The sequence below is a fragment of the Epinephelus fuscoguttatus genome, linkage group LG15, assembly GCF_011397635.1.
Source record: "Epinephelus fuscoguttatus linkage group LG15, E.fuscoguttatus.final_Chr_v1".
NCBI lineage: Eukaryota > Metazoa > Chordata > Actinopteri > Perciformes > Serranidae > Epinephelus > Epinephelus fuscoguttatus.
This window is the reverse complement of record NC_064766.1, coordinates 18,131,783-18,157,059: the sequence shown is the minus strand read 5'-3', so window position 1 is coordinate 18,157,059 and position 25,277 is coordinate 18,131,783. Positions and strand designations below refer to the sequence as shown.

General features: G+C 38.5%; 1 protein-coding gene across 3 annotated transcripts in view; it reads right to left on the bottom strand.

Moving 5' to 3' along the window:
- Positions 1 to 25,277, bottom strand: part of LOC125902404 (guanine nucleotide exchange factor VAV3-like) — a 69,308-nt gene that overhangs the window by 34,279 nt on the left and 9,752 nt on the right. For 2 of the 3 annotated variants that reach the window (XM_049598713.1, XM_049598714.1), the window contains exons 3-15: positions 18,584 to 18,642; positions 17,780 to 17,845; positions 17,108 to 17,225; positions 15,297 to 15,389; positions 14,768 to 14,836; positions 14,584 to 14,687; positions 13,869 to 13,968; positions 13,282 to 13,377; positions 9,726 to 9,794; positions 8,718 to 8,804; positions 6,468 to 6,553; positions 6,221 to 6,353; positions 1,322 to 1,431 (exon numbers count right to left, since the gene is read on the bottom strand). In XM_049598713.1, coding sequence (XP_049454670.1) covers positions 1,322 to 1,431; positions 6,221 to 6,353; positions 6,468 to 6,553; positions 8,718 to 8,804; positions 9,726 to 9,794; positions 13,282 to 13,377; positions 13,869 to 13,968; positions 14,584 to 14,687; positions 14,768 to 14,836; positions 15,297 to 15,389; positions 17,108 to 17,225; positions 17,780 to 17,845; positions 18,584 to 18,642 — 1,190 coding nt within the window. The remainder of the gene's footprint in view (positions 1 to 1,321; positions 1,432 to 6,220; positions 6,354 to 6,467; positions 6,554 to 8,717; positions 8,805 to 9,725; positions 9,795 to 13,281; positions 13,378 to 13,868; positions 13,969 to 14,583; positions 14,688 to 14,767; positions 14,837 to 15,296; positions 15,390 to 17,107; positions 17,226 to 17,779; positions 17,846 to 18,583; positions 18,643 to 25,277) is intronic. The other variant, XM_049598716.1, reaches the window with a different exon arrangement.

The window sequence follows — 25,277 nt, the reverse complement described above, 5'->3', positions numbered from 1 at the left end:
TTTAAAAATGTTAAGAGCAGAGAAAAATAGTGTGTACAGAGGCAAATATAGAGCAAATGAAAATAAAATGTTAAAGTTAAAAATCAAAAAGTACAAATCAGGCTATAAAAGGGAAAGTTTTCCTATAAGATATGTTTAAAGCTATGATTTAAAAACTGGTAATGTGCTAGCCAGCCTAATATCCTCAGGCAGAGAATTCCAGAGCCTCAGGGCCTTGATGGCAAAGGACTATCTAGGGACGACTAGTGAGGGTAGGCTTGAAGATTTCAGGTCACGACTTGGAGCATAGGTAGTCAGAGGCTCAGCTATATAACTGAGGGCTAAACCATGTTGAGCTGTTATTAAAAGAATCTTAAAATCAATTCTGGGGTTAACAGGCAACCAGTGGAGGGAGGCGAGAACTGCGGTGATGTGTGACCTACGATTTGTCCCAGTTAAATACGAGCTGCAGCATTCTGCACTAGTTTACTTATCGAGGCATGTAAACAGTGCATTACAGATTATGCAGTACAACAGCGAGTATGATGCATTATAACTATGAGAAGAAGAATAAACTATGATCCTTGCAAAAAAAGTCAATGAGCGATATGTTGTGATTCTTTAAGTGTGCTTAACTCTTATTACACAGTTCTATAAGCAGATTATAATGCATTAAAGTATGTTTATAATGCATCATAGACATGTTACAGAAAGTGTATCCCATACATCAAATATAATCCAGTACACTATGAGAGCTGGAAGTTGTACTCGGGAAGGCCAAAGCAGGTAGTCAGCATGCATATCAGGAATGTTGTTTTCATACATATCCACCCAAAACACACAAGCATTTGCTCAGTGAATCAGAGTGTAATGTCAAAACAACACTGTCTTCTCCTGAATCAACACAACAAAGGATGCAGACAGGATATCTGCCTGAGAAAAACCTCCCACTGTTACAAAATAATACAAAAGATATACCTCCATAAAGCACTGATTTGAAGAACCATCGAGGCAGAGTGACTTCTTTGTAGTTTTGCAGCGCTTTGGAGCAGTTTATGTGTAACGTGTGGGTTTGTGTGTGTGTGTGTGCGTGTGTGTGTGTGTTATCGTACTGTTGTCAGCAGTGTGTGCTTGATTACAGCAAAGACCTGATCAAACAGTGCACATGAAAGAGTCAACACCTCTGTCGGCCTTGGAATAACATGCATGCAAACAAAGGAAAATAAACACCACACACATACAAGCACATGGTTAGCTTTCTCTGTGATATACACACACACACACACACTGGTCCTCTGTGTTGGTTACAAACTGTGCGGTGTTCATGTGTCCGTGTACTTACATGGCCATTTCAAACTGATCCAGCCACTTCTTCTTCAGCTCTCTGGTCTTAAAAAAGAGTTCAAAGCCGACGTGTCCCTGCTGGTGAGTCACATAGAACCCGTAGCACCACTGTGAAGGTCAGAAGGAAGACGGCAATCAAACTGAATGCATTTTCTCATGAATGCATATGTGCATTTGCATATTAATGTGAATAGAAGGGAAACATGGCTACAGTTGCACTGTAATGATTGACTCACAGAGTGTGTACTTTATAAAATGGTGGGTAGCACAGTAACTAAGTGTTACCTCTTTCAGGCTTTGCATTTTTTTTCTTTATATTTGTAACATAAATCTCAGACACATATGGCAGGTTGTTATACTGTATTTGTGGGTTTAAGTGTAAACAGTACATGATACTGGAAAGATAAGAAAACTACAAGTAACTGGAGATTGATTCAATGGTCTGATGTACCGCCATTAAGGTGCAATGTGTACGATAATTTTTTTTTGTTCAAAACATTCAAAAACTGAACATTATCAGCAGGATGGTAAGAAGTAAAGTCCAGTTCAGAAATGAGACGCTTCAAAGACGCTTGAAATAGAGTAAATGAGTATGATAATGGAGTCCCTTTGATAATAAACGCACAACCATCCCATTCTGGCAAGCTGTCAGTTTCACATTAGCAATTAGCACCAGAGTGAGAAGACACCATCTGTGGGCATACATCAGCAAGACATCAACAAGTCCCCTCACTACAATACGGCCTGCAAACGTTCCCACGAGGTGAAAAATAGCATACTGTATAAACTGTGAGGGGTGACTGACCCTACACCAGAGAGAGGGAAAATATCACTCTAGATTACTAACATTTATTTTAGCTATAAAATCTGCAGCCAAACATGTTGAGTAGCAACATTCCCACATAGAAGTGTAGTTTAATGGTGTGAAGTGATTGGTATGAACGAATATAAACTAAAACTAATCGAAATGTGATGTAGATACAGCTAGAGAGACAATATTCAATGCAGTGTTAAGTGCAGCATCTGTTCATTCATATGTTTAGCAGTGGTGCCCACGCTGGAAGCGCTTATTCAATGCGCTACTGGCGTCTGACGCTCAAAAAAGTTGAAAAGATTTTAACTTTTCAGCGTCTACATGCGTCTAAAAAAGCATCTACAAAAATGTGCGTCTAAAAAGATGCCGAAAAAACGCCTGTCTAAAAAGGCGCTTGAACGCCAGTCAGACGCGTCATATTTCTAGTGTTTCATCTCAGTGTGATCGCTCCCTTAGTCCGGCTGATGGTGTCAACTGCAACTCAGCTTGTCAAATCGCTGACTGCTGGTTTTAGAACGTAAAGCTCGTCACCTGTTTCAACAGCCAATCATCTTGTAATGAAGTCCACTGGTCAAGTCAAAACGACTGCAGGCGGTGTGTTTGAATGAAGTTTTAGGATTAGTTAGCGAGGCAATTAAGGCAGTCTAAAGGTCCAGAAACACCAAACCAACTTCAGAGAAGTCGGACGAAGGCCCACTGGCTGTGTCGTCTCACGTCACCATGTCTCGTTCAAAAAGTTGTTCATGAACACACCAGCAGACGTCTTTAAACGTCATTCAAAAAGGGAAACCGGAAGACCAAGTTGATGCTAGTTAGCCGGTTAGCACATTAACAACACAATCCAATGTTAAACGAACAAGGTATTTATACCATGCACCAGTGAAGAATAACACAAACCATCGCGAAAGGTTTCTGCTAAAGAGCTCAGTGGCTAATAAAAAATTATCTTACTTTATGCAACAAGTTTGTTTTGATCTCACTTCCTCCTGACTTTAGCTCTTTGTTTACTTTCCTCACTTGTGTTTCTCTTGTTGTGCGCTGAGCCGAACTGCCAATCTGAGTGATTTCATTCACATATGGGCTCTGCCTTCACTGACACCAATCCAACATGCTAAATTGACCCCCAAAAAGCCAATGGAGGCCAACAAGGGGCAACAGTGCGAGACACACCACACCGACCAGGGCAACAGACTCTCAGTGACTCAGCAATGACCATCGCCCAACTGTTGACTTGGTGTGTCAGGGCCTTCAGTTCAGTGAAAAAGCGAAACTTGAATTCAGAAGGTATTTTTCTGTTTGATATGAAAAAAAGGTGTCAAAACATTTCCTGTATTGACATTTGGTGAGTTTATTTTGTTTATTTATTGAACTAAAAAAGCTAAGAGAGCTTGTATGGTTGGCTTGGAGGTAAAATGCTGCCCCCCATCAGTTTGGAGCATGCGGCCAGGCATTACAGATAACAACTTTAATGCCATCATCAGTCGTCACTGGCTTTATTTCATGTGTCCTGGTGCCAAGATTGTTGCCACCAGGCTCATTGATCAACCAAGAGTGAGTTGGCTGCTGGTTTTTTTTTTCTAATGATGTCAAAAGAGCAGCAGCAATAGAAGTTTAACCAGAGTTCTGGCCAAAGAGGACTATGATGCTGTGATGACAGTGAGGCAGAGTCAGCTAATCTGCTTCAGAGGAGCCAAATACGACGTTCGATCTTTATTTTCCAAATGCATCCTAAATTTAGAAACAGCATCAAAACTTGAAAGCACAGTTGCAAAAGTGCTCGGACATTCTGGGTGTAAACCTAACTATCACTTTCTCTTCAGCAACACATTCACAGCTTGGCACATTCTTCAACCGCTGGGCACTAAATATCCACTGCAGCACTTACACGTTAAATGCCTTGCCCGTGGGCATATTTGGAAACGATTTTCAATCAATTCCCAAACCTCTCAGTTTGTGCCACCCTAATCTGCTCCAGCTTGTTGTGTCATATCTAATAACAGGAAAAGTGGTAGGGTTTACCCGTCAGTGATTGGCCAGCCCTGCAAAGTCCTGAGTGTTTTAGAGCTTGGCTGAGTGTTAAATCATTGATGACTGTGTGGGTGCTCAGTGGCACCACATCCACACTCTGAAGTTTCATTTAGCAGAAAATGATATATAGCTATAAGCAGCCTTGGAGGACCGCGCACATTCATCACCTGATATTAGCATCTCTGTCCTGCAGTGTGTGTGTTTGTGAGTGTGTGCTCAGGTGGGTGTAGGGTACACAGAATCTGTATGTCTGTGAATATTTGTCTTTTTCTGTGTTTCAGTGTCTTGCTGCAAATAATTTCTCACACCAGTCTGCATCCTTTTGTGCAACATAATGTTGGAAGATAAAAATAATGACGCGCCCGAGCAAAATTACACTGTTTGTGTCAGTACAAGATTGTTAATTTCGAAATAATGCTAGATACAAGCCGAAATAATGCCAACCACACACATAATCCCCCAAAAACACGCCAAGACCATGACTGTACTTGTCAAATACCAGTTGCTGCCATACACATGTCCCACACAAGCACACAACACACACTGATCGTGACAGCACAATAGAGTAAATGAGTATGATAATGGAGTCCCTTTGATAATAAACGCACAACCATCCCATTCTGGCAAGCTGTCAGTTTCACATTAGCAATTAGCACCAGAGTGAGAAGACACCATCTGTGGGCATACATCAGCAAGACATCAACAAGTCCCCTCACTACAATACGGCCTGCAAACGTTCCCACGAGGTGAAAAATAGCATACTGTATAAACTGTGAGGGGTGACTGACCCTACACCAGAGAGAGGGAAAATATCACTCTAGATTACTAACATTTATTTTAGCTATAAAATCTGCAGCCAAACATGTTGAGTAGCAACATTCCCACATAGAAGTGTAGTTTAATGGTGTGAAGTGATTGGTATGAACGAATATAAACTAAAACTAATCGAAATGTGATGTAGATACAGCTAGAGAGACAATATTCAATGCAGTGTTAAGTGCAGCATCTGTTCATTCATATGTTTAGCAGTGGTGCCCCAAGGGGGGGCACAGAGGTAGTGGTATTTTGTGTTATCTTCTGAAACCATACAACCTAATCCCAGGACACGAAAGCACCGCAAAGTGCACCAATTTTCCTTGGAATGCTGCCCACATCATTTGCCCCCATTGCCCAATGAGCAATGGGGCTCTTCACACTGGACATGCTGCTGCCCCAAGCTCCACAGCCAGCTTGCAATCTGCAGCAATAGTTTCAGTGCCTGGTCTACTTTATCCACAAGCTGCGAGCGAATCTGGCAAGACAACACACTGATAATCTATTCCGAACAATATAAATGTTATACTGGATGTGATATAAATGATCTAATTATGATGACGGATAGAATATGCATCCCTTGCTTCCACATATTTGTGTCTCAACAGAGAGCAAGAAGGACAAGAGGGCACATACAGACGCACAAGCAAAAGGGGACAGACCTCTATATGTGATTAAAAACAGAGCAGAGGAGCAGAATCGCTTGCTGACCAGCATGGAGAAATGCATTTCTGGTGTGAAAGGCCAGGCGACTGCTGACAGGCGGCTGCTCGACAATTGACATATCAGGGTGTGAACATGGTGTAAGGCATCCCCTGGTACCTGCCATGTCAGCAAAGCTTGTCGGGGAGGGGGCACAATAACACTCCAAATATAGGTTTAATTTTGGCGAGGGAACAGCTGGCATGGCCATTTTCAAAAGGCTCCCGTGAACTCTCACCTCAAGATAAATGATTGAAAATGTGTGCTATGGGTACCCACGAGTCTCCCCTAAACTTGAGATGGCTTGTTCACAGTAAATGTTTTATTCCTCACAATCAGTGTGTGTGTGTTTTCAAGAAAAGGACAGTCAGGCTACTTGAGGAACAATGAATCGCCTAGAGTTCCTTAAATTCAGTTATGGCTTTTGGTTTTGGTGTGCCACCCTAAGATTTACAGTGGCTCCATCTGGCCACCCCTGTGAAAATTTCTGGTGTCGTCACTTATGTATGGTACTACTTTGTCTGTATGCAGCCAACTGACCTTTTTACCCTCTCTGTCCGTAGTGGGGTTGTTTGTGATCTTGAAGTAGTTGAGTTCGAGTATGTCCTTCATCTCATAGTTGTCGCCTCTCCTCTTGCACACAATGACAGCCACATCAAATAGAAAGATGTGTCTGTAAAATAAGAAGACGGAGTGTTACATAACACTTTGCTCTTGCACACTGTCGAGACGTATGGTAAATGTGTTACGCTTCAGTAAAGCGACATTCAAGTTAAAGTAGAACAACCTGTCCTGTTTCCTCTTGTCAACACTGGAGACCATGCGCACTTCTCCGTCACCCTTTGGTCGACCAAAGCTGCGTAGAGGCTGATTCTGAAAGTAAAAAAAGAGGGAGTTAAAATGAATATAAAATATGGATGAATTATGGATGACATATATGCATTGGAAATAAATGCATTAATAAGTAACCAAGTCCAGTTAAATGCATAATAGTAAAATACTTCTAATGTGTTTAAATGTGTCACTGGGGACACATTTCCAGCATTAACTATCTATTACACAATGTGTGTCTCTCAGCTACTTTAAATATAACCCAGATATCCAACCTATATATTACTGGTTTTCATTTTTTTTCCCCTCCAAACTGCATATCATGGTATTCCCAATAAAACACCATGTAAGTCCTGGCACCATCAGCTCATCAGTTTCAGCAGGCTCTTGTTATCACCAATGACATCCACATCGAGTCGCCAATTCTGTTCAATCAAGACAAGTAGAAGGTCTTCATAACCTGACAAGCTCTCTCCCTCACAGTGTCCTCTGCTGCTGGTTCCAACCTGCTACTGGTTCTGTCAACTGATTTCTTCCTTCGCCACCTTATCTCATCCTGTTCTCCTTTCTCATTACCACATTTTGTGATGGCTTCTCTTGCCTTATGTATGAGGTGCGTTCCATATATTTCACCTTACATAAGATATGCTTGTGGTGCGCTCTGCACGGCCCTGGAACGGGATTTTTTACGGTGTTCCACTTTGAAACCCACTCTGTCAGAATGTCTCACATGTAACAGCTGTTTAATTTGATATTTTAATTATGGCAATAATTATTAAGATGCAGCTGCTATGAGCAACTTCATCCATTAACTGGTTTAAGGCTGCAGCTAACAATTATTTTAATTACGGATTAATTTGCTGATTATTTTCTAAATTAATTGTTTTCCGTAAAATGTCAGAAAATTACACAAGCCCTGAGAGGAAAGTAAGAAAATAAGTACTCTGGTGATCCATTTTCTAAGTTGGGTCTATTTTGTTTTCTTTCCTGTTTTTATAAACAAAGAGAAGGTGAAAAATAAAGGTTTTACCAAGTTCCTATTAAAATTTCCCACAGCCTCGATGTATTCAAATCTCTTGTCTCTTTGTCTGGCCAGCAGACTAAAGACATTTATTATCACAAATGATTCAAAATAAAAAAGCAAGAAAGAAACAAATCCTCATATTTGAAAAGTTGGAATCAGGGAATATTTATTACACTGAATACTGACACAATTGATTAATAATCAGAATTTCTTTTGAAAGCCCTGGTGAAGGCGAAACACATCAGCTCTTCTAATGATTTAGCCACTACAATAAAGGCTTTTTAAAAGTTCCCTCCTCATTTTTCTATATTTTTTCCGGTGTGCCTGGATTGCCTTCCTGTCAATCATCAGAATTGTTGCAGATTAATTTAAACTAATTGATTTCTATGTCTTTCTTTATTATAAAGCAGGTATACATGCTATTTAAATACTGTGAAAGTATATAAAATGCTCAATCCATGGAGAAATGCACACAATCTGTATTCAGAAACCTTTGTCTTTAAACAAGCTGTCAGGACTTCAATGACGTTGTGATGTCACAACTATACCTTATAAAGATAGATAGTGCCACTACAGTGCTGTTAGTCATTTCCCAGCTGCAATAATAGTACACAGACACAAGAGTGCAGATGTCTAAGACCCGTAAACATTGACCACTCAGAGCAGACTGGGCTTTTTTGGGAGGGGGCTTAAAGAGACAGGCGCTAAAACGGAGCATTTCAGACAGAGGGTGAATACAGCTACAGACAGTATGAGAAAAATAATGTGTTTTTTGGACATTAATGTACGTAAATATGTTCTAGTAGAAACCCAAAATATGAGTGTGAACCTGCAAATGAGCATAATATGGGACCTTTAAGGGGAGGGGTTTTTTTTATGTAAAGTTTAAGTGTAATTTTATCTTATCATGCTTCAGAAGGAAATTCTTGGAAAAAAATAAAAAATGAAACTCGCAGAAATGCACGGTGACATGACATGAACTATAATTAGGTTTATTCAGGTGTAGTGAGTAAAGTATGTTAGCTTCCACCTGCATTAACCCCTTAAATCTACACTCAGAGCAGTAAGTTGTTTCCTGAATTACTGGCTGATTCCCTCGGGCTACGGCACAATTGAACTGCTACAAAAAATGAAACATGATATTTAAGCTGCTTATAGCTGTAGGAAAAGATTTTAATTTACCAGGTTTTCAATAGATCTCTGGTACTGGTCGATCTCCCTTAGAGTCTCGTTATCTCTCTTCACCTCATTGACAAACTGAGCCAGGTCCTGGGCAACACACACACACACACACACACACACACACACACACACAGAAATGTACACACATTTTATTAGGTTAGCGAAGTCTGGTGGTAGTGAAAGGGTTTATATGTGTGTACATTTTGGGAAATATAAAAACACTTGCTGATTGTCAGATGAGAATATCAATACCACTCTTCTTACTGACGGTTCAATATAAAGCTGGAGCCAAGAGGTGGTTAGGCTTTCTTAGCTTAGCATAAAGCCTGGAAACAATGTTAAGTTGCAGTTTTATGGGAAACAGTCGAGTACATAACCCTTCATAAAAGTGCAACTCGTTGTTTTTACATTTGACTCTGGTATAGATTTTGTTTTTTTGTTTTTTTTTTAAAAAAAACTGTTTTAAATTGTTAATTAGCAAGCTGGTATGTGGGCAGGGCCAAGCTAGCTGTTTCTTTATCTCCAGTCTTTATGCTAAGCTAAGCTAATCAGCTGTTGGCTGTAGCTTCATATCTAACAATCAGGCATAGGAGTGGTATCAATCATCTCATCTAACTCTTGGCAATAAAGTTAATAAACATTGTAAAATGTCTACATATTCCTTTAAGTTTATATATGCATGTTGTAGGGTGTTGTTTGTGCGTTTATGAGCTCTCATGCTATCTAAAGCTTTGCATTTCCTGCATTTCTGTCCTGAAATCAGCTGCCTATCAACCTCAGGTTCCAATCAGGACTGGAAAAGTGAAGTATGAAGCGCTCACTAATGTAATGTAGCCTAAATTTAAAGTTTTATCATTTCTCATACATTTGTTGCAGAGAAACATGAATGATTTATGACTTATCTTTTTGTTATCCAATGAAAGGCTGTTTCCACTAAATTAGTGTGCTGTTGGAAACAAGCTGAAATCACAGTGATTACAGACCATTTTCCATAAGCACCGCACTTACTTTCATGGCATCAAGAGCAATCTTCAAGTTGCTCTTGTCAGCAGCATCGTGAGTGTGTTTGACTAGCTCCTGTTGGAGGACGACAGAGAGGAAAAGATGGACAGTGTTCACATGCATAATTGCACACTCAGGCAAACACAGTTAGGATGAGTAGTTGGGTTACTGACTGAATGAAGATTACTTTTAAATTAATTTCTTGTACTCATGTAATGGGACAACAACCAATTTTCTTAAACTAATCGTATTCTAGGACAAAAAGGTGACTAAAAATAAAGCTGAATAGGAATAGGAATGTAACAAAGAACATTTACTCAAGTATCGTACTTAAAGAACAAAATTGAAATCATTATACTTTACTTGGGTACTTCAATTTTATGCTACTTTACATGCTTTCTCCACTACATTTGCACTCACTGGTCCTTCTCGGCCATTTCAAAGCACTGTTGCAGGATTTCTGTACACAATCTTTTATATGCCAATGTCATAGCTGGTCCTTGTAATCATGTGTAGGTGCCATATTTTTGCGTTTTTATGGTTCATTTCTTTTTGGCTTTTCTTTGTAGTAATCTTATTTTGTGTTTTATACTGCTTCTTTTTAGAGCTTTAAATTTTTATTCTGTATTTTGGTTCTATGTTGTCTGTCTGTAACTTATGTTGCTGCCTGTTTCAGCCACGACACTCTTGAAAAAGAGATGTTTAATCTCTAGAGGTTTTTCTGGTTAAATAAATGATAAATAATTAAATAAATAAACATTTCAGAGGGAAAAGAGTATTGTTTTCTGTACTTTTTTGGTAGCTATATTAATTAATTTGCAGGTTAAACTTTAATTTGCATACATATCGTCAGTAGGTAAAATCGGTTTCACCTCAACCAGCTACAACACGAAAATGCAGCTTACACATTGGTGGATTGTGTTGTGATGGTGTTGTCATGATAATGGAAATTTGACAAAAAATATCAATATTTTCAATACTACGAGAAAAATTAACATCTATGGAATTTTTAATTTCTATTAAATTTTATTTTTTTTAGAAATATAATAAGCCTATGATATGACAATGACGACTTTTCTTTACTTAGTTAGTAGCAAAGAAGCACAGAATGACTGTAGTGAACATTAACAATAAGAGTGAGAATGAGAAAGCACAGCTGGTACCAGTGTATTGATACTGCTGAAAATGAGCATTGAAGCCATTTAAGATATTCAGAATCGATATGTAACACAACAATCCAATCATATAATATATAACAGTAAGACACTTGTACTTGTGATGTTTTTCACAGTTTGGTTTTATACTTTTTCTTTTCAGTAAAGGATCTGAATACTTCTTCCACCACTGAGCTTTCATGTAGTTTTTATAATGATAAAGCTCCATTTATACTCTTGTATTCAGAAGATTTTCTTAAATTAATCTTATTTGAGGGCAGAAAATGGATTTTAGGCAAAGATGTAGCACATGTGCTTCAGCAGTATAATCATTCATTTTTAATGAAGTGAAAGATGAAGCTAAATAGACAGATAAATGGGTCTGCTGTCTGCTGTCTGAATGCACAGAATAATTAATAAAACATGTGTGAGAACATTTTTATGAAGCTGTGCAGCTTTATACAAATACTGTCAAGTGTCATCTTAAAGAAAGTAATGGGAGGAAAAAGGGAAGTTCTGACCACACCATCCTGCCGACACCCACACATATGTACGTCTGTTTTATTATTCAACACGTGGCAGTTATTTCTGGGTAGTTTAACCTGCACAGAGGCAGTCAAACAGCAAAGAAAACATGAGACAAATAACTTTATACTAGTCCAGACTGAAACACTGCTGACAATATTTGCTGTGTAATGTGCTGTGAATAGTAGAAGATGGTGTTAATTAAATTACAACAATATTTACATCATATCTAACATCTAATACAAAAGGTAGGTGCAATCACCTTCAGCATGTTTGCCCTTCATTACTTCTCTAATAACATTACCAAATTAAAAGATTAATTTTTCCTCCATGGGGCTACAGTGCTGCCTACTTGCTCAGCTGTATCCACTCTCACTTCACTCCACTCCTTCCTCTTCCCTTCCCATCTATTTACCCACTTCCCAAAGTCTCTCCTCAGGGGCGGCTGAGAACACCGAGGATCACCACCATTTGCCATGGAGGCCTTTACCCTCCTCAACAATTTAAAACAGCTCTCTGGCCATTGTCCTCGTCTGCCCTGCCATCTACAGTCTGACCTCTGATTCATACTAACCAGGGGAGACAGCGTCACACAGTTATCAGTAGGTAGTGAAATTGGAGGATTTAAAAAGGTTGCATGTCTGGTTTCTAGGAAGCAGATGCAGTGCAAGACATGGATACAATCATGTGTAATCAGTAAGTAATGTAATAATAATTTCACTTGTAAATCTATTTCACAATCAAGTGACAAACAATGCAGGGATAAATTATCTTCCCCTTAAAAACTGAGTTGAAATGTGTTGAACCAGACTGAAATTATGTTACTTCAGTCATTCATTCACTGCATTTCTCTTATGAGATGTAAGAAATGAAGAGTATATGCAACACCTAAATGACTTGTCAAAATAGATGGGGTTTGCAGTGTGAATCTGCTGAGATGCTGCGATGGGAGGCAAACATGAAGCAAAGACGTGGAGAATGTCGCCCTCAAGTGGCCGCTTATTTACTGACAGAGAGGCATAGTCCAAGCTGAATTATCTAACATGATGTTGATACAACCTCCAAGAGGTCATTTCAGAGGAGCAAAACTCGCTGTAATTTAAAGAATAAAGTAGAAAAATAAAATTGGCATGTATGTGGTATATCTTTATGGATGGCTGCAGGTTGGAATCCCCTCAGAAACAGGTAAAATCTGAGCGATATTTTTACTTTTTCCTGGCTCAACTGTGGTGTCCTGGAGTAAGGTAGTGAGCCCCAAATGTTCCAGATGAGCTGCTAATTAAAGCCATGACATGTATAAAATAAATGTGCTTTGTTGTGGATTGCTAAAAACAAGCATATATCTGTCAAAACAAGACAACTTTAGGGATTAAAGGGACAGTCCATCTCAAAAGTGTAGAAGGAAGCGTGCAGCTACTCATGGACGAGAGGATCATGTTCATGACAGCCCGAATGTAAACATTAATGGCGATCTCAACGACCCAGATAAAGGTCTTGTCTACCTGCTGAGGTTGGGACGAAATTACTGGTTACACCAGGCCAGCACTCAGATGAAGGTCTGTGGATTCTTTTGATTAACCAGGTCATGACTACTGGAAAGATATCCCCACAAGCCAAGAGCCATTTAGTTACATAGTATTTGAGAGAAGGCAGACATCTCTACGTCTGATATCTCCAGCACTCAGAAACTCACACCAAAACAATCTAGACTGATAAATAGCATTACAGGTAAGTTGTATTTTTGATTTTATCGGGAACTGTCCCTTTAACACACCTCAGAGAGGCCTGATCTGAAATAAACTGATCCCTTCTAAAAACAAAGAGACTCTCAGACATGCAGTTTGACACTCTTGATTTACACGAGTGGAGTCAGACCTCCCTACCTGAAGAAGTAGATGGTACTTGAGGACTCTCTGCATCGGGACAACCAGCAGGTCCCTCAGTGTAAACTTCCCATTGTTGGCTCTCTTTGAGCACTCCTGCAACAAATACATACACACACATTTAGAGCGACATGAGCATCAATGCATCATTACATAGATGACTTTGGTGGTAATGACACTTTTTTACAAAGACGGATCAACCAACAGACAAAACAATGTGTTTCTCATGGCATGCATCTGTTCTTGTTTGTTTTAAAGTTGTCACAAAACCAAATTGTCATGTGGAACAGGATGTGGGATATTTTTGTATCCTGTTTTAAAGTGCATGCCCTGAGCTCACACCTCATAAAGAAATATCATACCTTATATTACTTTTATTTCAAATATACTACATAAAATAATCTATTTTAATTCATTTATACAAGCACAGCATAGTTTTTCAAATTTACAAAGGCTGGAGTGAATAAGATACATGCAAATGAAATGCAATGTATGTGTAGTGCACAATATAAACACTAGGAGCCGCTGGAAAACTGGATCTGTGTGTATGGGGGTGAGCATGTACATGGGTTATTCAGGTGTCTCACCTCCAGCTTTAGACGAACATCCTCTTTTTCTTTGCAAATGAGGTCTAAAACAGCGATGGCGATCTCCACCTGACTGCAGTATATTCCATAAATAAGCAGTCTGCAATTCAAAATAAAGACAGTGGAACCACTGGACAGTGGGTTGTCAAGAGCCAGACAGTGATAAAGTGCTCACTTAAAATTAGGAAGTGTAACTCGTAATATGGTGTTATCATGTTACTCGTGACGAAGATGGTATCAAGAGATTCTCTGGCACAGAGTCTGTTGCAAGACAGTCAACTACTACATAGTAATATGTCTGAGAAGAAAATCCTTCCTCTAATATGTGGAGATCATTTTGTAGATTATAGAGAACTGAATTAGAACAAATGCCATAAAATAAGAACCTATTTAAGATACACATAGCAACATGTAGATGCTTATCATTTCCAAATGCCAGCCTGTGTGCAGGAAGGATCCATATTTCAAAATCGTCTGATGTAAATTAAATATACACGTCCGCTTGTCTGTATGTTTGTGTCAGTGTGCTGATGGCAGATTGCAAGGGGGAAAGTACAGTGACCTAGTCGACCTTAAATGAAACCTTCTATACATGATCACTGAGAGATAACTCAACAAAAGGGAGGGAAATTTAGGGAGATGCCCCTGCAGTTGCAGCTCACATACTTTCTTTGTAACCTAAAGATGAATGCAAATAGATGGTGTTCGTGGATACCTTTCTTTGTAGCTGATGAAAATCTGGTAGAGATTTAAGGCATTTTTGTTTAAGATGGAGTCCTGCACGTCGACCATCAGGCTTTTGTGAAGTTTAACCAGATCCTGCATTAGAGAAAGACGACATTGGTATCTGAACATTTTATTTCAATGTGGGGACAAAAAGGGAAACTTGCAGGACTTACAGGAATGTTGACAAAAACTTTGTCAATTTCAGATGCGGAGAAAAATTTCTTCAGAGGATTCAGAAAATACTGGAGAAAGAAACAAAACCTTAATGAAATATATTAGCGTCTCTCCTCAGTTTCTTTCATCAATTGATTATTTTACTGGAATCTATAAATAATATGATCACACATTCTGAAACTGTAAACAGACATCGGATTATATATCAGAGAAGAGTGATAGCAGGTCAAGTTGGGGAAATGATAATTGGGAATTTCCCCGAAATCCCCCTTTAAATTACATTTGTCTTATTTTTCTTTATTACTGATTTAATTTAATTTTATTTTATTTTATTATTTTTTATTTTATCATTTTGACATCTCCTGTTGTGACAAATTAGTCCATGATAATTTTTTCTACTGATCACAGATCAATGATGTACACCAAAACTGTACAGAAATGTATGTGCTTTACCCAAAGAAAACCATTTGTTTGTATGTGACGATATATCATCTCAGTGCTCTATAGAAAAGTAGGAAGTTTATGTACCTTCTCAATGGACTCCAGGGTTTCTGTGTATTTCTCCTCCGTCTGTTTTATCTCTGTGAGGCAGCAGCTCCGGACATCCACCTCTGCCTGCTTCTAGAAAGACGCACAGCTTAGAAAATGTTGCTCAACAATCTTTTTCTTTTGTTTATCTGCAGTAAAGTGAGTTTGTGCATTCAGACTATACTCAACGACATTATCGTAACTATCTGTATTCAGATCATATCACCAACTTTCTAACCTCTGATAAGTTTACTTTTCTTTTTCTAAAACAAATTATTTACGGACGACAGTATTTTTTAAAGCAGCATGTGCACACTTCCTCCTGCGTGTATCTCACACAGCAATAAGGTTCAGCAGGAGGCTGATGAATGGGCGGTCCACATGACTCTGAGATCCCAGCTGAGGTCGACCCCTGCAGGTCTGAGTGATAACAACAAAATCATTTCGAACATAAATCAGGGAATGGGAAGAATTTCCCTCTGGTTTGCATGGCATCTATATTTTTTGTTTAAAAAGACTTACTGTTGTAAACATAAGTGGATGTAGCACTGTCTTAGTTAAGTTATGATTATTTTTTCTTAGATATACAGGTATTACCCATATGTAACATTCTTAGAAGTGTTATTGATCCAAATGGATCATTCTTTCAATTATACAAAACTTTGTAGCATACTTTAATAATATCATCCTCTTTTTGTATCTGTTATCTCATTTTGATTTTGGCTAGTCAATCATAGATAACTATGGAAGAAAATAAGTTGGTTTATGCATGTCTGTGATTTGGTCTTTCATACTTGTCCCATTCATAACTGTGAATCCTTGCTCATGAAGATTAACAGGGATATTACCCTGACACATAGTAACAACTAATTACTATATTTTGTTTTTCTATTTGTCAGGGATAATGCAAAGGGCTAGTTTCATCTGCAGCCCCTGAGAAGACTGATAACAGTTAAAGACAAAAATGTTAGAATATTTCCATGTACTTACATGACATGCATCATTAGTTTACACTTGCAGCACATTTGACAAGTAACAGCAAATGGGAAAGTGTAAGTAATAATGGGACCAATATAGAGCCATGTGGCACTCCAAGGTAATAAAACAAGTACCTTTACTCAACAACTGTGCATAGCTGTTTTGAGCTACTGGTACTTTACTTGAGTATGTCCACTTTATCAAACCCTATACTTGTTCTCCACTGCATATTAATAAATTTTTTCTCTAGTATCTCTAGTGACATCTCTATTTACTAGTTTATTTTCCAGATTTAAATTTGACATACAAACATTGGATGATCTTATAAAATATGATACATTATTACAGATTAAGCTACCGTATAAACATTGTTTATTAAATCCACCTTGATCAGCTACAATTATGCATCTACAATAATTATCCAATAATATATTATTTAAAATAAAACACACTCCAAGCAGAGAGACCTTGCATTGTAGGTTCTTTTACTTTGGATGCGTAAAGTAAAAATTATCATACAAATGCCCCTTTACTTGAGTATAATTTTGAATGCAGTTTACTTGTAACCAAGTATTTTTACATTAATGTACTTGTAATTTAATTTTAGTAAAGAGCCTCCATACTTTAAGATATCCTGATGCAGAGTTACAGAACAGAGTTTCATCCAGTTGTACCAGGTGAGAAGTTCAAGTGTGACATTGTAGCAATTAGGGTATTGTTGGTTATAGTCCAACAACATCCACCCCCTGGAGGGTGCATGTGTGCGTGTGTGTGTGTGTGTGTGTGTGTGTGTGTGTGTGTGTGTGTGTGTGTGTGGTGACTCATTGCATTACCAATGGGGGATGCAGCTCAGTCCTCATGAGGTCTTCATAGATCTCTCCACCAGCGTAGTCTTCCTCCACCCCATAGACCGCCGCATACAAGTCGTCTTCATCCTCAGGGACATTCTCACTGTCACACACGCATTAACATGTCTTAAATGTGTTGGTTATCGGTCACAAATTACTTAATCAAGCTGTGAGGCAACAATTTTTGGGTAACGGAGAGAGCAATAGCCTATGTTAAATTAAATGGTAAAAAAGCAACACACAAAAAGCAACACACTTTCTGTACATCGTAAGCATGACGTATATATGTTTTCTATCATTATAAAAATAATAGTGTGGCACAATAATGCAAGAAGAATCAAGATTAACCTGTTCAAACTTTGTTCTATACATTTTGATTACTCTTTCATCTTTTACCTATCAATCAAGCTGCCAGCAGCACCCATCCAGAACCTAGATGTGGGTGGTATGCAAGCACTCAGCAAAAACACGCAGAATTACTCATCTGTTCCCTCTGACAGTAACAGAGAAGCGGAGCCAAGCCTTTTACCAAAACATGTGGGTGTCCAGACCCCTGGAGAGCCTGGATGATGAGCAGAGCTGGTTCTGCTACTGAGTGAAATAATCATGTTCTATCAACACCAGTAATGGCCCCGTGGAGAGGAGCCTCATACATACTCAATCAAGTCTTCCAGATTATTGTAAATGTCTTCGTCTTTTAGGCTCTCCTCTGTTGGAAATGGCCTGGGAATGACAGCAAAGAAGCATGAGGCTCAGTGTTTAACTGAAAAATCACATAGCAGGAACTACAATCAATGAGTCACTTTGGGCAGGATAGTAACTTTTGATGTGTTGAAATGGATCCAGAAATGCAGAATAGCTCAATATGCTTTTGTACAGCGGAAAATGACACAAGTTGGTTAAAACTAGCTTGGACAAGTCCACTAATTTATCAGTGCAGCTTGTTAACAAGCAATTCAGGGCCCGGAGCCACATTTTACTGAGATGGAAATCTGCAACTCCCTCATTGTCACATTCAGTGGATGCCGAAAAATGATCAAGATGGCAAAACAAAATATACAGAACACATTAAAAGAAAACTCCACATAACACAACTTTAAGCCAGTAGAAAAGTCACAGGTGTGTGTATTCTCATCAATACATTTTTCTCTGATATATTCAAATGTTATAAAAACATATCTTATTTTTTATTTAATATATTTTGCCATTATTAGTGGGAATGCTACGTTTACTGAAGTATTTTTAAAAAACAGATTGTTTACGAATCAGCATTTGGGGAAAAATGGTGTCATTTCACAGAAAACACCTATTAAAACAGGAAATTAGTGACTGAGCTGTGGCTTAATGTGGCGGCAGTGTGGGTAAAAAGGTTATGAGGTGGCAGTTAAGTGTACTTTTTCTAAAATGTGTAAGCATTTTTAAGCAGAACTTGGACAACTTTATGAAATGTAACTAACTTACTTGAATCCTCCTTGCTGCGCTATTGATGTGTAGGAGAGCTTGGATAGAGTGTCCATAACCTGGTGAAAAAACAGTTGTGTTAAATCATGTTTTTGATTGGCTCAGAGAGACAGACACATACAGAGAGACAGAGTTAGAGAAAGAGAAGAAATACTTGCTATGTTAATGTCATGTTCATCACAAATAGAAGTTATTGCACCAAAGCAAAAACCAAACCCTAGCTGAAACCTTGAAAACCATTTACAAACACTTAGCAACCAACTAGCTACCACTTAGCAAACACTTAGGTGACGTTTACCCTGGGGATGCTGGAAACATGTCACCACCACTTTTTGAAATGGCCGATTTTGTCCCCATCGCTTGCACCAAAAAATGTTAAACAACAAATTAACACCATCAACATAAACCATTGTTACTGTGATTTTACTATGCCCGGAGAAGTACAACCCAATTCAAGGGGGGGGTAATTTAACCACCCGACTTTTCAGAAAGGAAGCATTTTGGATCCATGCATTGAATACACTTGAGCCATGTGGACTTATTCCCTGTCATTCCCCCTTTCCGTCTGACAGTGTAGAGGGACAGAAGTAGTTCTTTATAAATTCTTCATCTCAGTCATCTACGTAATGGGGTGAGGTTAAATCACATATCATTCTTGTAACTCTTGTACTCTGATAAAATCATCTTTTAAAAAATCATTTTGAAGAATGTGAAAGAAAAAATATTGCAAAAGAAAAGTGAAATAACTCTGATAATTAGTCATGTGACCCATGTATATTTAGCACAGCTGTGAGTACTTATGTGATTCTGTTGAGCTAACGTAAGTAAGTACGTCACAGTAATTCAGTTCAGTGTGCCCTGGTTTATGCCAGAGAGATGCTCCTGCAGCCATTTGTGCCGTTGAAGTGAATGGGTGCCACATGCACATTTTAAGGTCTAGTGTGTAGGATTTAGTGGCATCTGGTAGCAGAAATGAAACTTCCACTGTGTGCCAAACATGTAAGAGAACTACAATGGCGAAAGCAAAACTATAAAACCATAAACAGCCTTATCTAGAGAGAGAGGTTTGTCTGTTCTGGGCTACTGTAGAACAACATGGTGGACTCTGTGGGAGAGGACCCTCTCCATATTTAGATACAAAAGGCTCATTCTAAGCTAATGAAAACACAATGTTTCTTATTTTCAGATTTTAAAACTAATGAAAACATACTTACGAATATTGTACACCATGTATGCCAATAGATGTCCCTAAATTCTACACACTGGACCTTTAAAGAGGTTACTAGAAAGGACGGAAAGGTAAATCATGCCTACATGTGTGCTGACTCAGCAGGGATAACAATAACTGAGACAAGCTGATCTCCAGTACAAAATATATTTCAAAGCAAGACAGAATGCCTGGCAGCCTTACTGCATTATACTCCATTATATCTGTATAGTTTGAATCGACACCTGGTGCCTCAATTTTGTGTTTTCCTTTACATAAATAAAAACATTTCCACCATAATTCGGTGCATAAAAATTTCTTTGTTGTTATTGTTTTTTGTTGAAAAGTTGTAGTAGCTGCAATGGTGGTGGTGGGTCATGGATGTGAAACAAGCTAACAACAACACATTCCCAAGTAGGAAGAATTTGACCATAAAATTCAATATTTGCAATGCTCACAGCAAAATATGTCAGAGCGAATTTAGCCTGAGTGAAAACCAGAAGAACACACGAAACTTTACTGAGCTCCTTCAAAATCTGACTCATCTTTCTCTCTCTCATTTTTTGTTCCTTACATTCCAAATTATTATACTTAAATTGTAAATGTTGTAGGGTGTGTTCGGCAAACCTTTACTTTATCATTATCATGCCAATAAATAAACTTCAAAGTGACGGCAAGAGATGGCCAGAAGATGAACAGACCGAGAGAAAGAGAAAGACATGCATGGTCTGCAGGAAATGGTCACGCTACCTCAGACTCTCACACCTTTGCATCTGACTGTGTGTGCAAGTGTGTGAGAGTGTGTGTGGCGGTGGTGGTGGGGGTGGGTGTGATCGTGTGCAAGATAGAAAGCGAAGAGGAACAAAAAGTGAGACAAGTCTGATCAACAGATCTATACTGCAGCTATGACACCAATGAATCCGTATGTTGAAACTTCTCGTTACTATCAAATAATATCAAAATGAAAATTTCCTCACTTTTGTTAATAGAAAGTACATTGGGTGTCTATTTATGTGTCTGAAGTCTGCTAACACAAATAAACTGACTGTAATCTGTGCTATAATAATCCATAGTGTTGTTCCTGTCTGCATACTGACCAAACAGATGAACCACAGGATGTTGTAATCAACTTGTCTTGGTCGATTTTGGGGCGTAAAGTATTGACAGTTGTCACAGTGCAGTCAGTAGATGCTATCAGAGAAACAGTTAAAGGAAGGATGTGTTTGATGAAGATGATAAAGTCCTCAAAGTAAAAATTATGACGACTGCATTTTATGTTTCATTACAAATTTAATCATTTTATGCTTTTATCTCCAAAAGAGATCTCCCAGATTAACTTTGCAATTTTTGTTTAACATGAAGACGTTTCTAGCAATAACGCTGCATCTGCTTTCAGCGTTTGGATTTGCCGGCATGGTTAAGAAAGCTAGCTAATGAGGTTTGTTAGAACAGCCTCTCTATCTGCAGCTTATCTCTTCTTCCTGTGTGAATGAGTGCTGTGGCTGTGGCTGAACCCAGGTGTTCTTGTCACATGAAAGAGTTCTGTTTGTAGTGTGAGCGACCAGCTTTAAAACTGCAAAACGCCTCTGCATCTTTACAAGTTATTTACAGCAGCCAAAATCATGTCTTTCCTGCAATAAAACAAACATTTTGCCTTTGAAGTAAGATTATTTCACTTATTTGAAATGTGATGTTTTGTATTTGCAGCTCTAATAATTGGTTGTGTATCGTCATTCCACAACTAGTCACCTGAAACTCACTATGGTCCTAGAAGTCACGTCAAGTCACTCGATTTAAGAAACTGAAACGCTGTAAATTGATTCTGCATCAGAATCTCTATTGAATTTGTCTTAACGGCATTGTGTTTTAGGAGTACACATTACATGAATGACTTGATTTCTGTGGTATCTTTGCAAAAGGAAGAATTTTTGTCACTATTAAGTTCATCCTGCCGCACACATCACACCCATCACAACTGATTTAACACTGATAGTGATAGCTGACGCTGTGTGAGGTTAATTAGTTTCTGAATCGGGAAAACAGCTTTCGGAGGAAAAAGTAGACTATCAGTTAAGAACCCGTATAAAATATTTCTTTGCTTTCTTTATTGAACGGTAAATTCCTCTAGGCTGCCTGAAAAACAAATTGTTCTCACACCTGCCGATAGTTTAAGCCACATAAGTCTTGAGAAGCAAAGCCACAAGCTGAGCTCAAGCCCAACCACAGTGGTGAGTGTGGCCTGTTTACAAAGTGTAGCTTTAATTCTTTAAGCACCGAGACAAAAAAAAAGATATAATGAAGGACTGACAAACCATAATGTCATAAATCACATAGGCATGTCTGAGTCTGTTATTTTGTTACCCAAAATAAACAAGAGTGTATTTAAAGAAATATTATACAGCATGGAAACATGCAGTTGTGGTTATGACCATATGCATGTGAGGAAACATAGGATTATAAATAAAAGTTAATGATTATATGCATTCAAAATTATATCGATTAATTTTTAATGTGATGACCAAGATTTTTTAAATAAATTGTACAATACATTTCTACAGTCAGGGATCTGCTTATTTACAGTAATTTACAGTAACAAAGTAATGTAGCTATGTCTCAATGCAGGGGCTACAGCCTTTGAAGGACGCAGCCTTCATGGTCTACGTCAGCCATGTCCTTTGAAGACCACATCAGCCAAACCGAATGGTCTCCGAAATGATATGGTCTGGTCTGCAGAGGATTTCCTGGTTGCTTCCCCAGTTGCTCTCACCGTTGGCGCTCCTGTTACCTAGCAACCAGCTGCACTTGACAAAAGATGGAGTAAGCTAGTAAGCCAGTTAGCCCTTTTTTTTAATTCAATACTTTAGAAGATGATTCACCATATGAGACACAGCCGTTTGATATATTTCCGGTTGATGGAGTTTTCAGGAAAACTTATTAAATTAAGACTGTTTAAGCTGTGTGCTTTTAGCTAATAGTAATGTTAACAACAGTTAACCGTTAGCTAGTTAACAACCCCAATATGGTGCCTAATCAGTCCGATGAAATTTGCTTGCCTGGCACATATAGCGAAAAAAGCTTCTAGCTTCCATTGAAAATTAGCTGATAGACTTTACACTGTGATAATGTCATGGATATTTAAATAGTTTTTCTTGGCTTTAAGCTAGTTTAACAAATTAACAACCTCCATGGATCAAAAAATTCACATATGAAATGTCATAACTGACTTTATCTGCAGGTCAAGGTGTCCCATCAACAGTTATACAGATCTCTCTTATATAATGGTGATCCATGGGGAAAATTCTTTTTGGGTCACATGATTTTTTTTCCCACTGCAATACCGTGAGTGGCCACTGGGAAAAATTGAAACAAGGCTGAGCTGCTTTCCTGGGCTCCTGGTTAAAACTTAAAGCCAGAGTGCATCAGAGATGACCTTTTTTTGTTTGTTTTGTTTTTGTTTTTTTGTAGACAGGATGTGAAATTTAGCATTACCCTGGTTCCCTCCTGGTTCCCCTGAGATTTTGGATTACTACAGAAAATAAGCTCTGTGGCAAACAAACGTTTATGATACTTACAAGTTTTGCTCAGCAAGATAATCTTCACAAACGATCATCACTTTAATGATTTTTGAAGTTTATGTGCAATCACCAGAAGTAAAAAGCTAACGTTAGGCTATAAATGACTACACAGCAGTTGCATGACTTGATGTCACCACCACAAGGCTGTAAACCATGTTCGCTGTAATGACATTGTGTAGTCTCATTAAGCCACTTATTACCGGCTTTTTTAATACACATAAAGGCTTCAGAATTCATGAGTGGGACATTTACTGACTTATGTCATAGAGCAAAATGTGAATATCTCTTGAGCTTGTGTTAACCACAGACCTTATTTCAGGCATCTAAACAGAAATCCATTCAAAAAACCCATTGACTTAAAGATGAGGGAACTGAGAGTGAAGAAGTGCTAACTCATTTCTGGGTTTTAGGACTCCTTCTGCACCACTCTATACGTTATAAGTAACATAAATTGTGTTGTCCTTTTATAGACACATTAGTGTGTTGGGAATTGACATAACTTGTGTGGATAATAACATTATTATAACACACTATTCATCACACAGCAAATTAAAGGTAGACCTATCTTGTTTAATCTGTACAAACACTGGAGACTCTGAGAGAGAAAAACAAAATATGTTTTAATTAGTTAGCTTTAGAGGATAGTTCGATTTTGTTATCTTCAGACAGAGCTATGCTAGCAGTGTCATATTTACTGTACAGAAAATGAGAGTGGAATCAGTCTCTTTAAGCAAGAGAGCTAATAAGTGCATGTACCAAAACACTGACTATTCATTAAGAAAGAAACAAAAAACAGTCATTCCTTAAACATAAAATGCCCGTCTCTCCTCATTTGAATTTAGTAAGCAAACATTTTGCTACAACAGTCAGGGCTGACATCATTATGATGAGGGAAGAAGTAAACACATTTCTGGCCTCCAGGCTGCTGCATGTAGTCAGCGTGGCTGCCCGGGGTGAAGCCTGTAGTAACTCAGCAGAGGAATGTAGGTTAGAGAGCTCTCATTAGATATTCAGTAAACTAATGCTCTGTCTACGGGCAGAGTTGGCACAACTCAAACCGAGTGGATTAGAGTGACTGAGATTTGAGATGTTCTCTTTTGGATGTTTTCTGGAAAATAAGGAAGAGATTGAGCATTTGCTTGTTCGGCCGTACAACCCTCCCTGGAGCCAGTCCACCTCAGTGGCTGAACCTGCAGACACCCATATTTTTACTAATGGGGAAAAAAAAGTAATGATGCAGCACAATCTTCTCCCTCCGGAAGCTTGTTTGTTTGATGGACAACTCTTGAACATGACTGAGATTATGCAGCCCGGCTTGGATGTACTGTACATATTTGCAGGCAGCACCTCCCCTGCAGGATTATCAGCCACCAGATTAACTGGAAGCTTCTTTAGAACACAACACACTGAACTGAAAGAAAAGAGAGTCTGTGTGGGGAAACTGCACGCAAAGCCCAGCAATCCCTCACACGTATGGAGAGAGCCCCTGACCACTGTCTGCTCTCTGCAGGGAAGTGAATTAAAAATGTTGATACTGTATAATTTGCCTGATTAAAGGACTTCTGATACATTTTGCCTGGAGACCAATTCATGTAATTCAAATTTTCTCACACATAAACAAAGTGGAGTTCTAAAAACACCTGTGATACCATATAAATTATTTAAAATAGATACAATATCTGCTATGACAAAAGAATTGAATTTCCAAGTGCAATGTCTGTTCAAAACAGGCCCATAGCGCGGCCTGTGGTGTTGCTGTTCGCAGCTTTCAAGAGAACCACTCATTGAAACAACTTCCTAATCAGCACTGCCCTCCCTTTGGTCCTGAGCAATACACCAGGGCCCCAAACAGCTTCATTAAGATGATAAGATATGAAAAATATTGAATTATGTTGCTGTTCATTGTATCTCA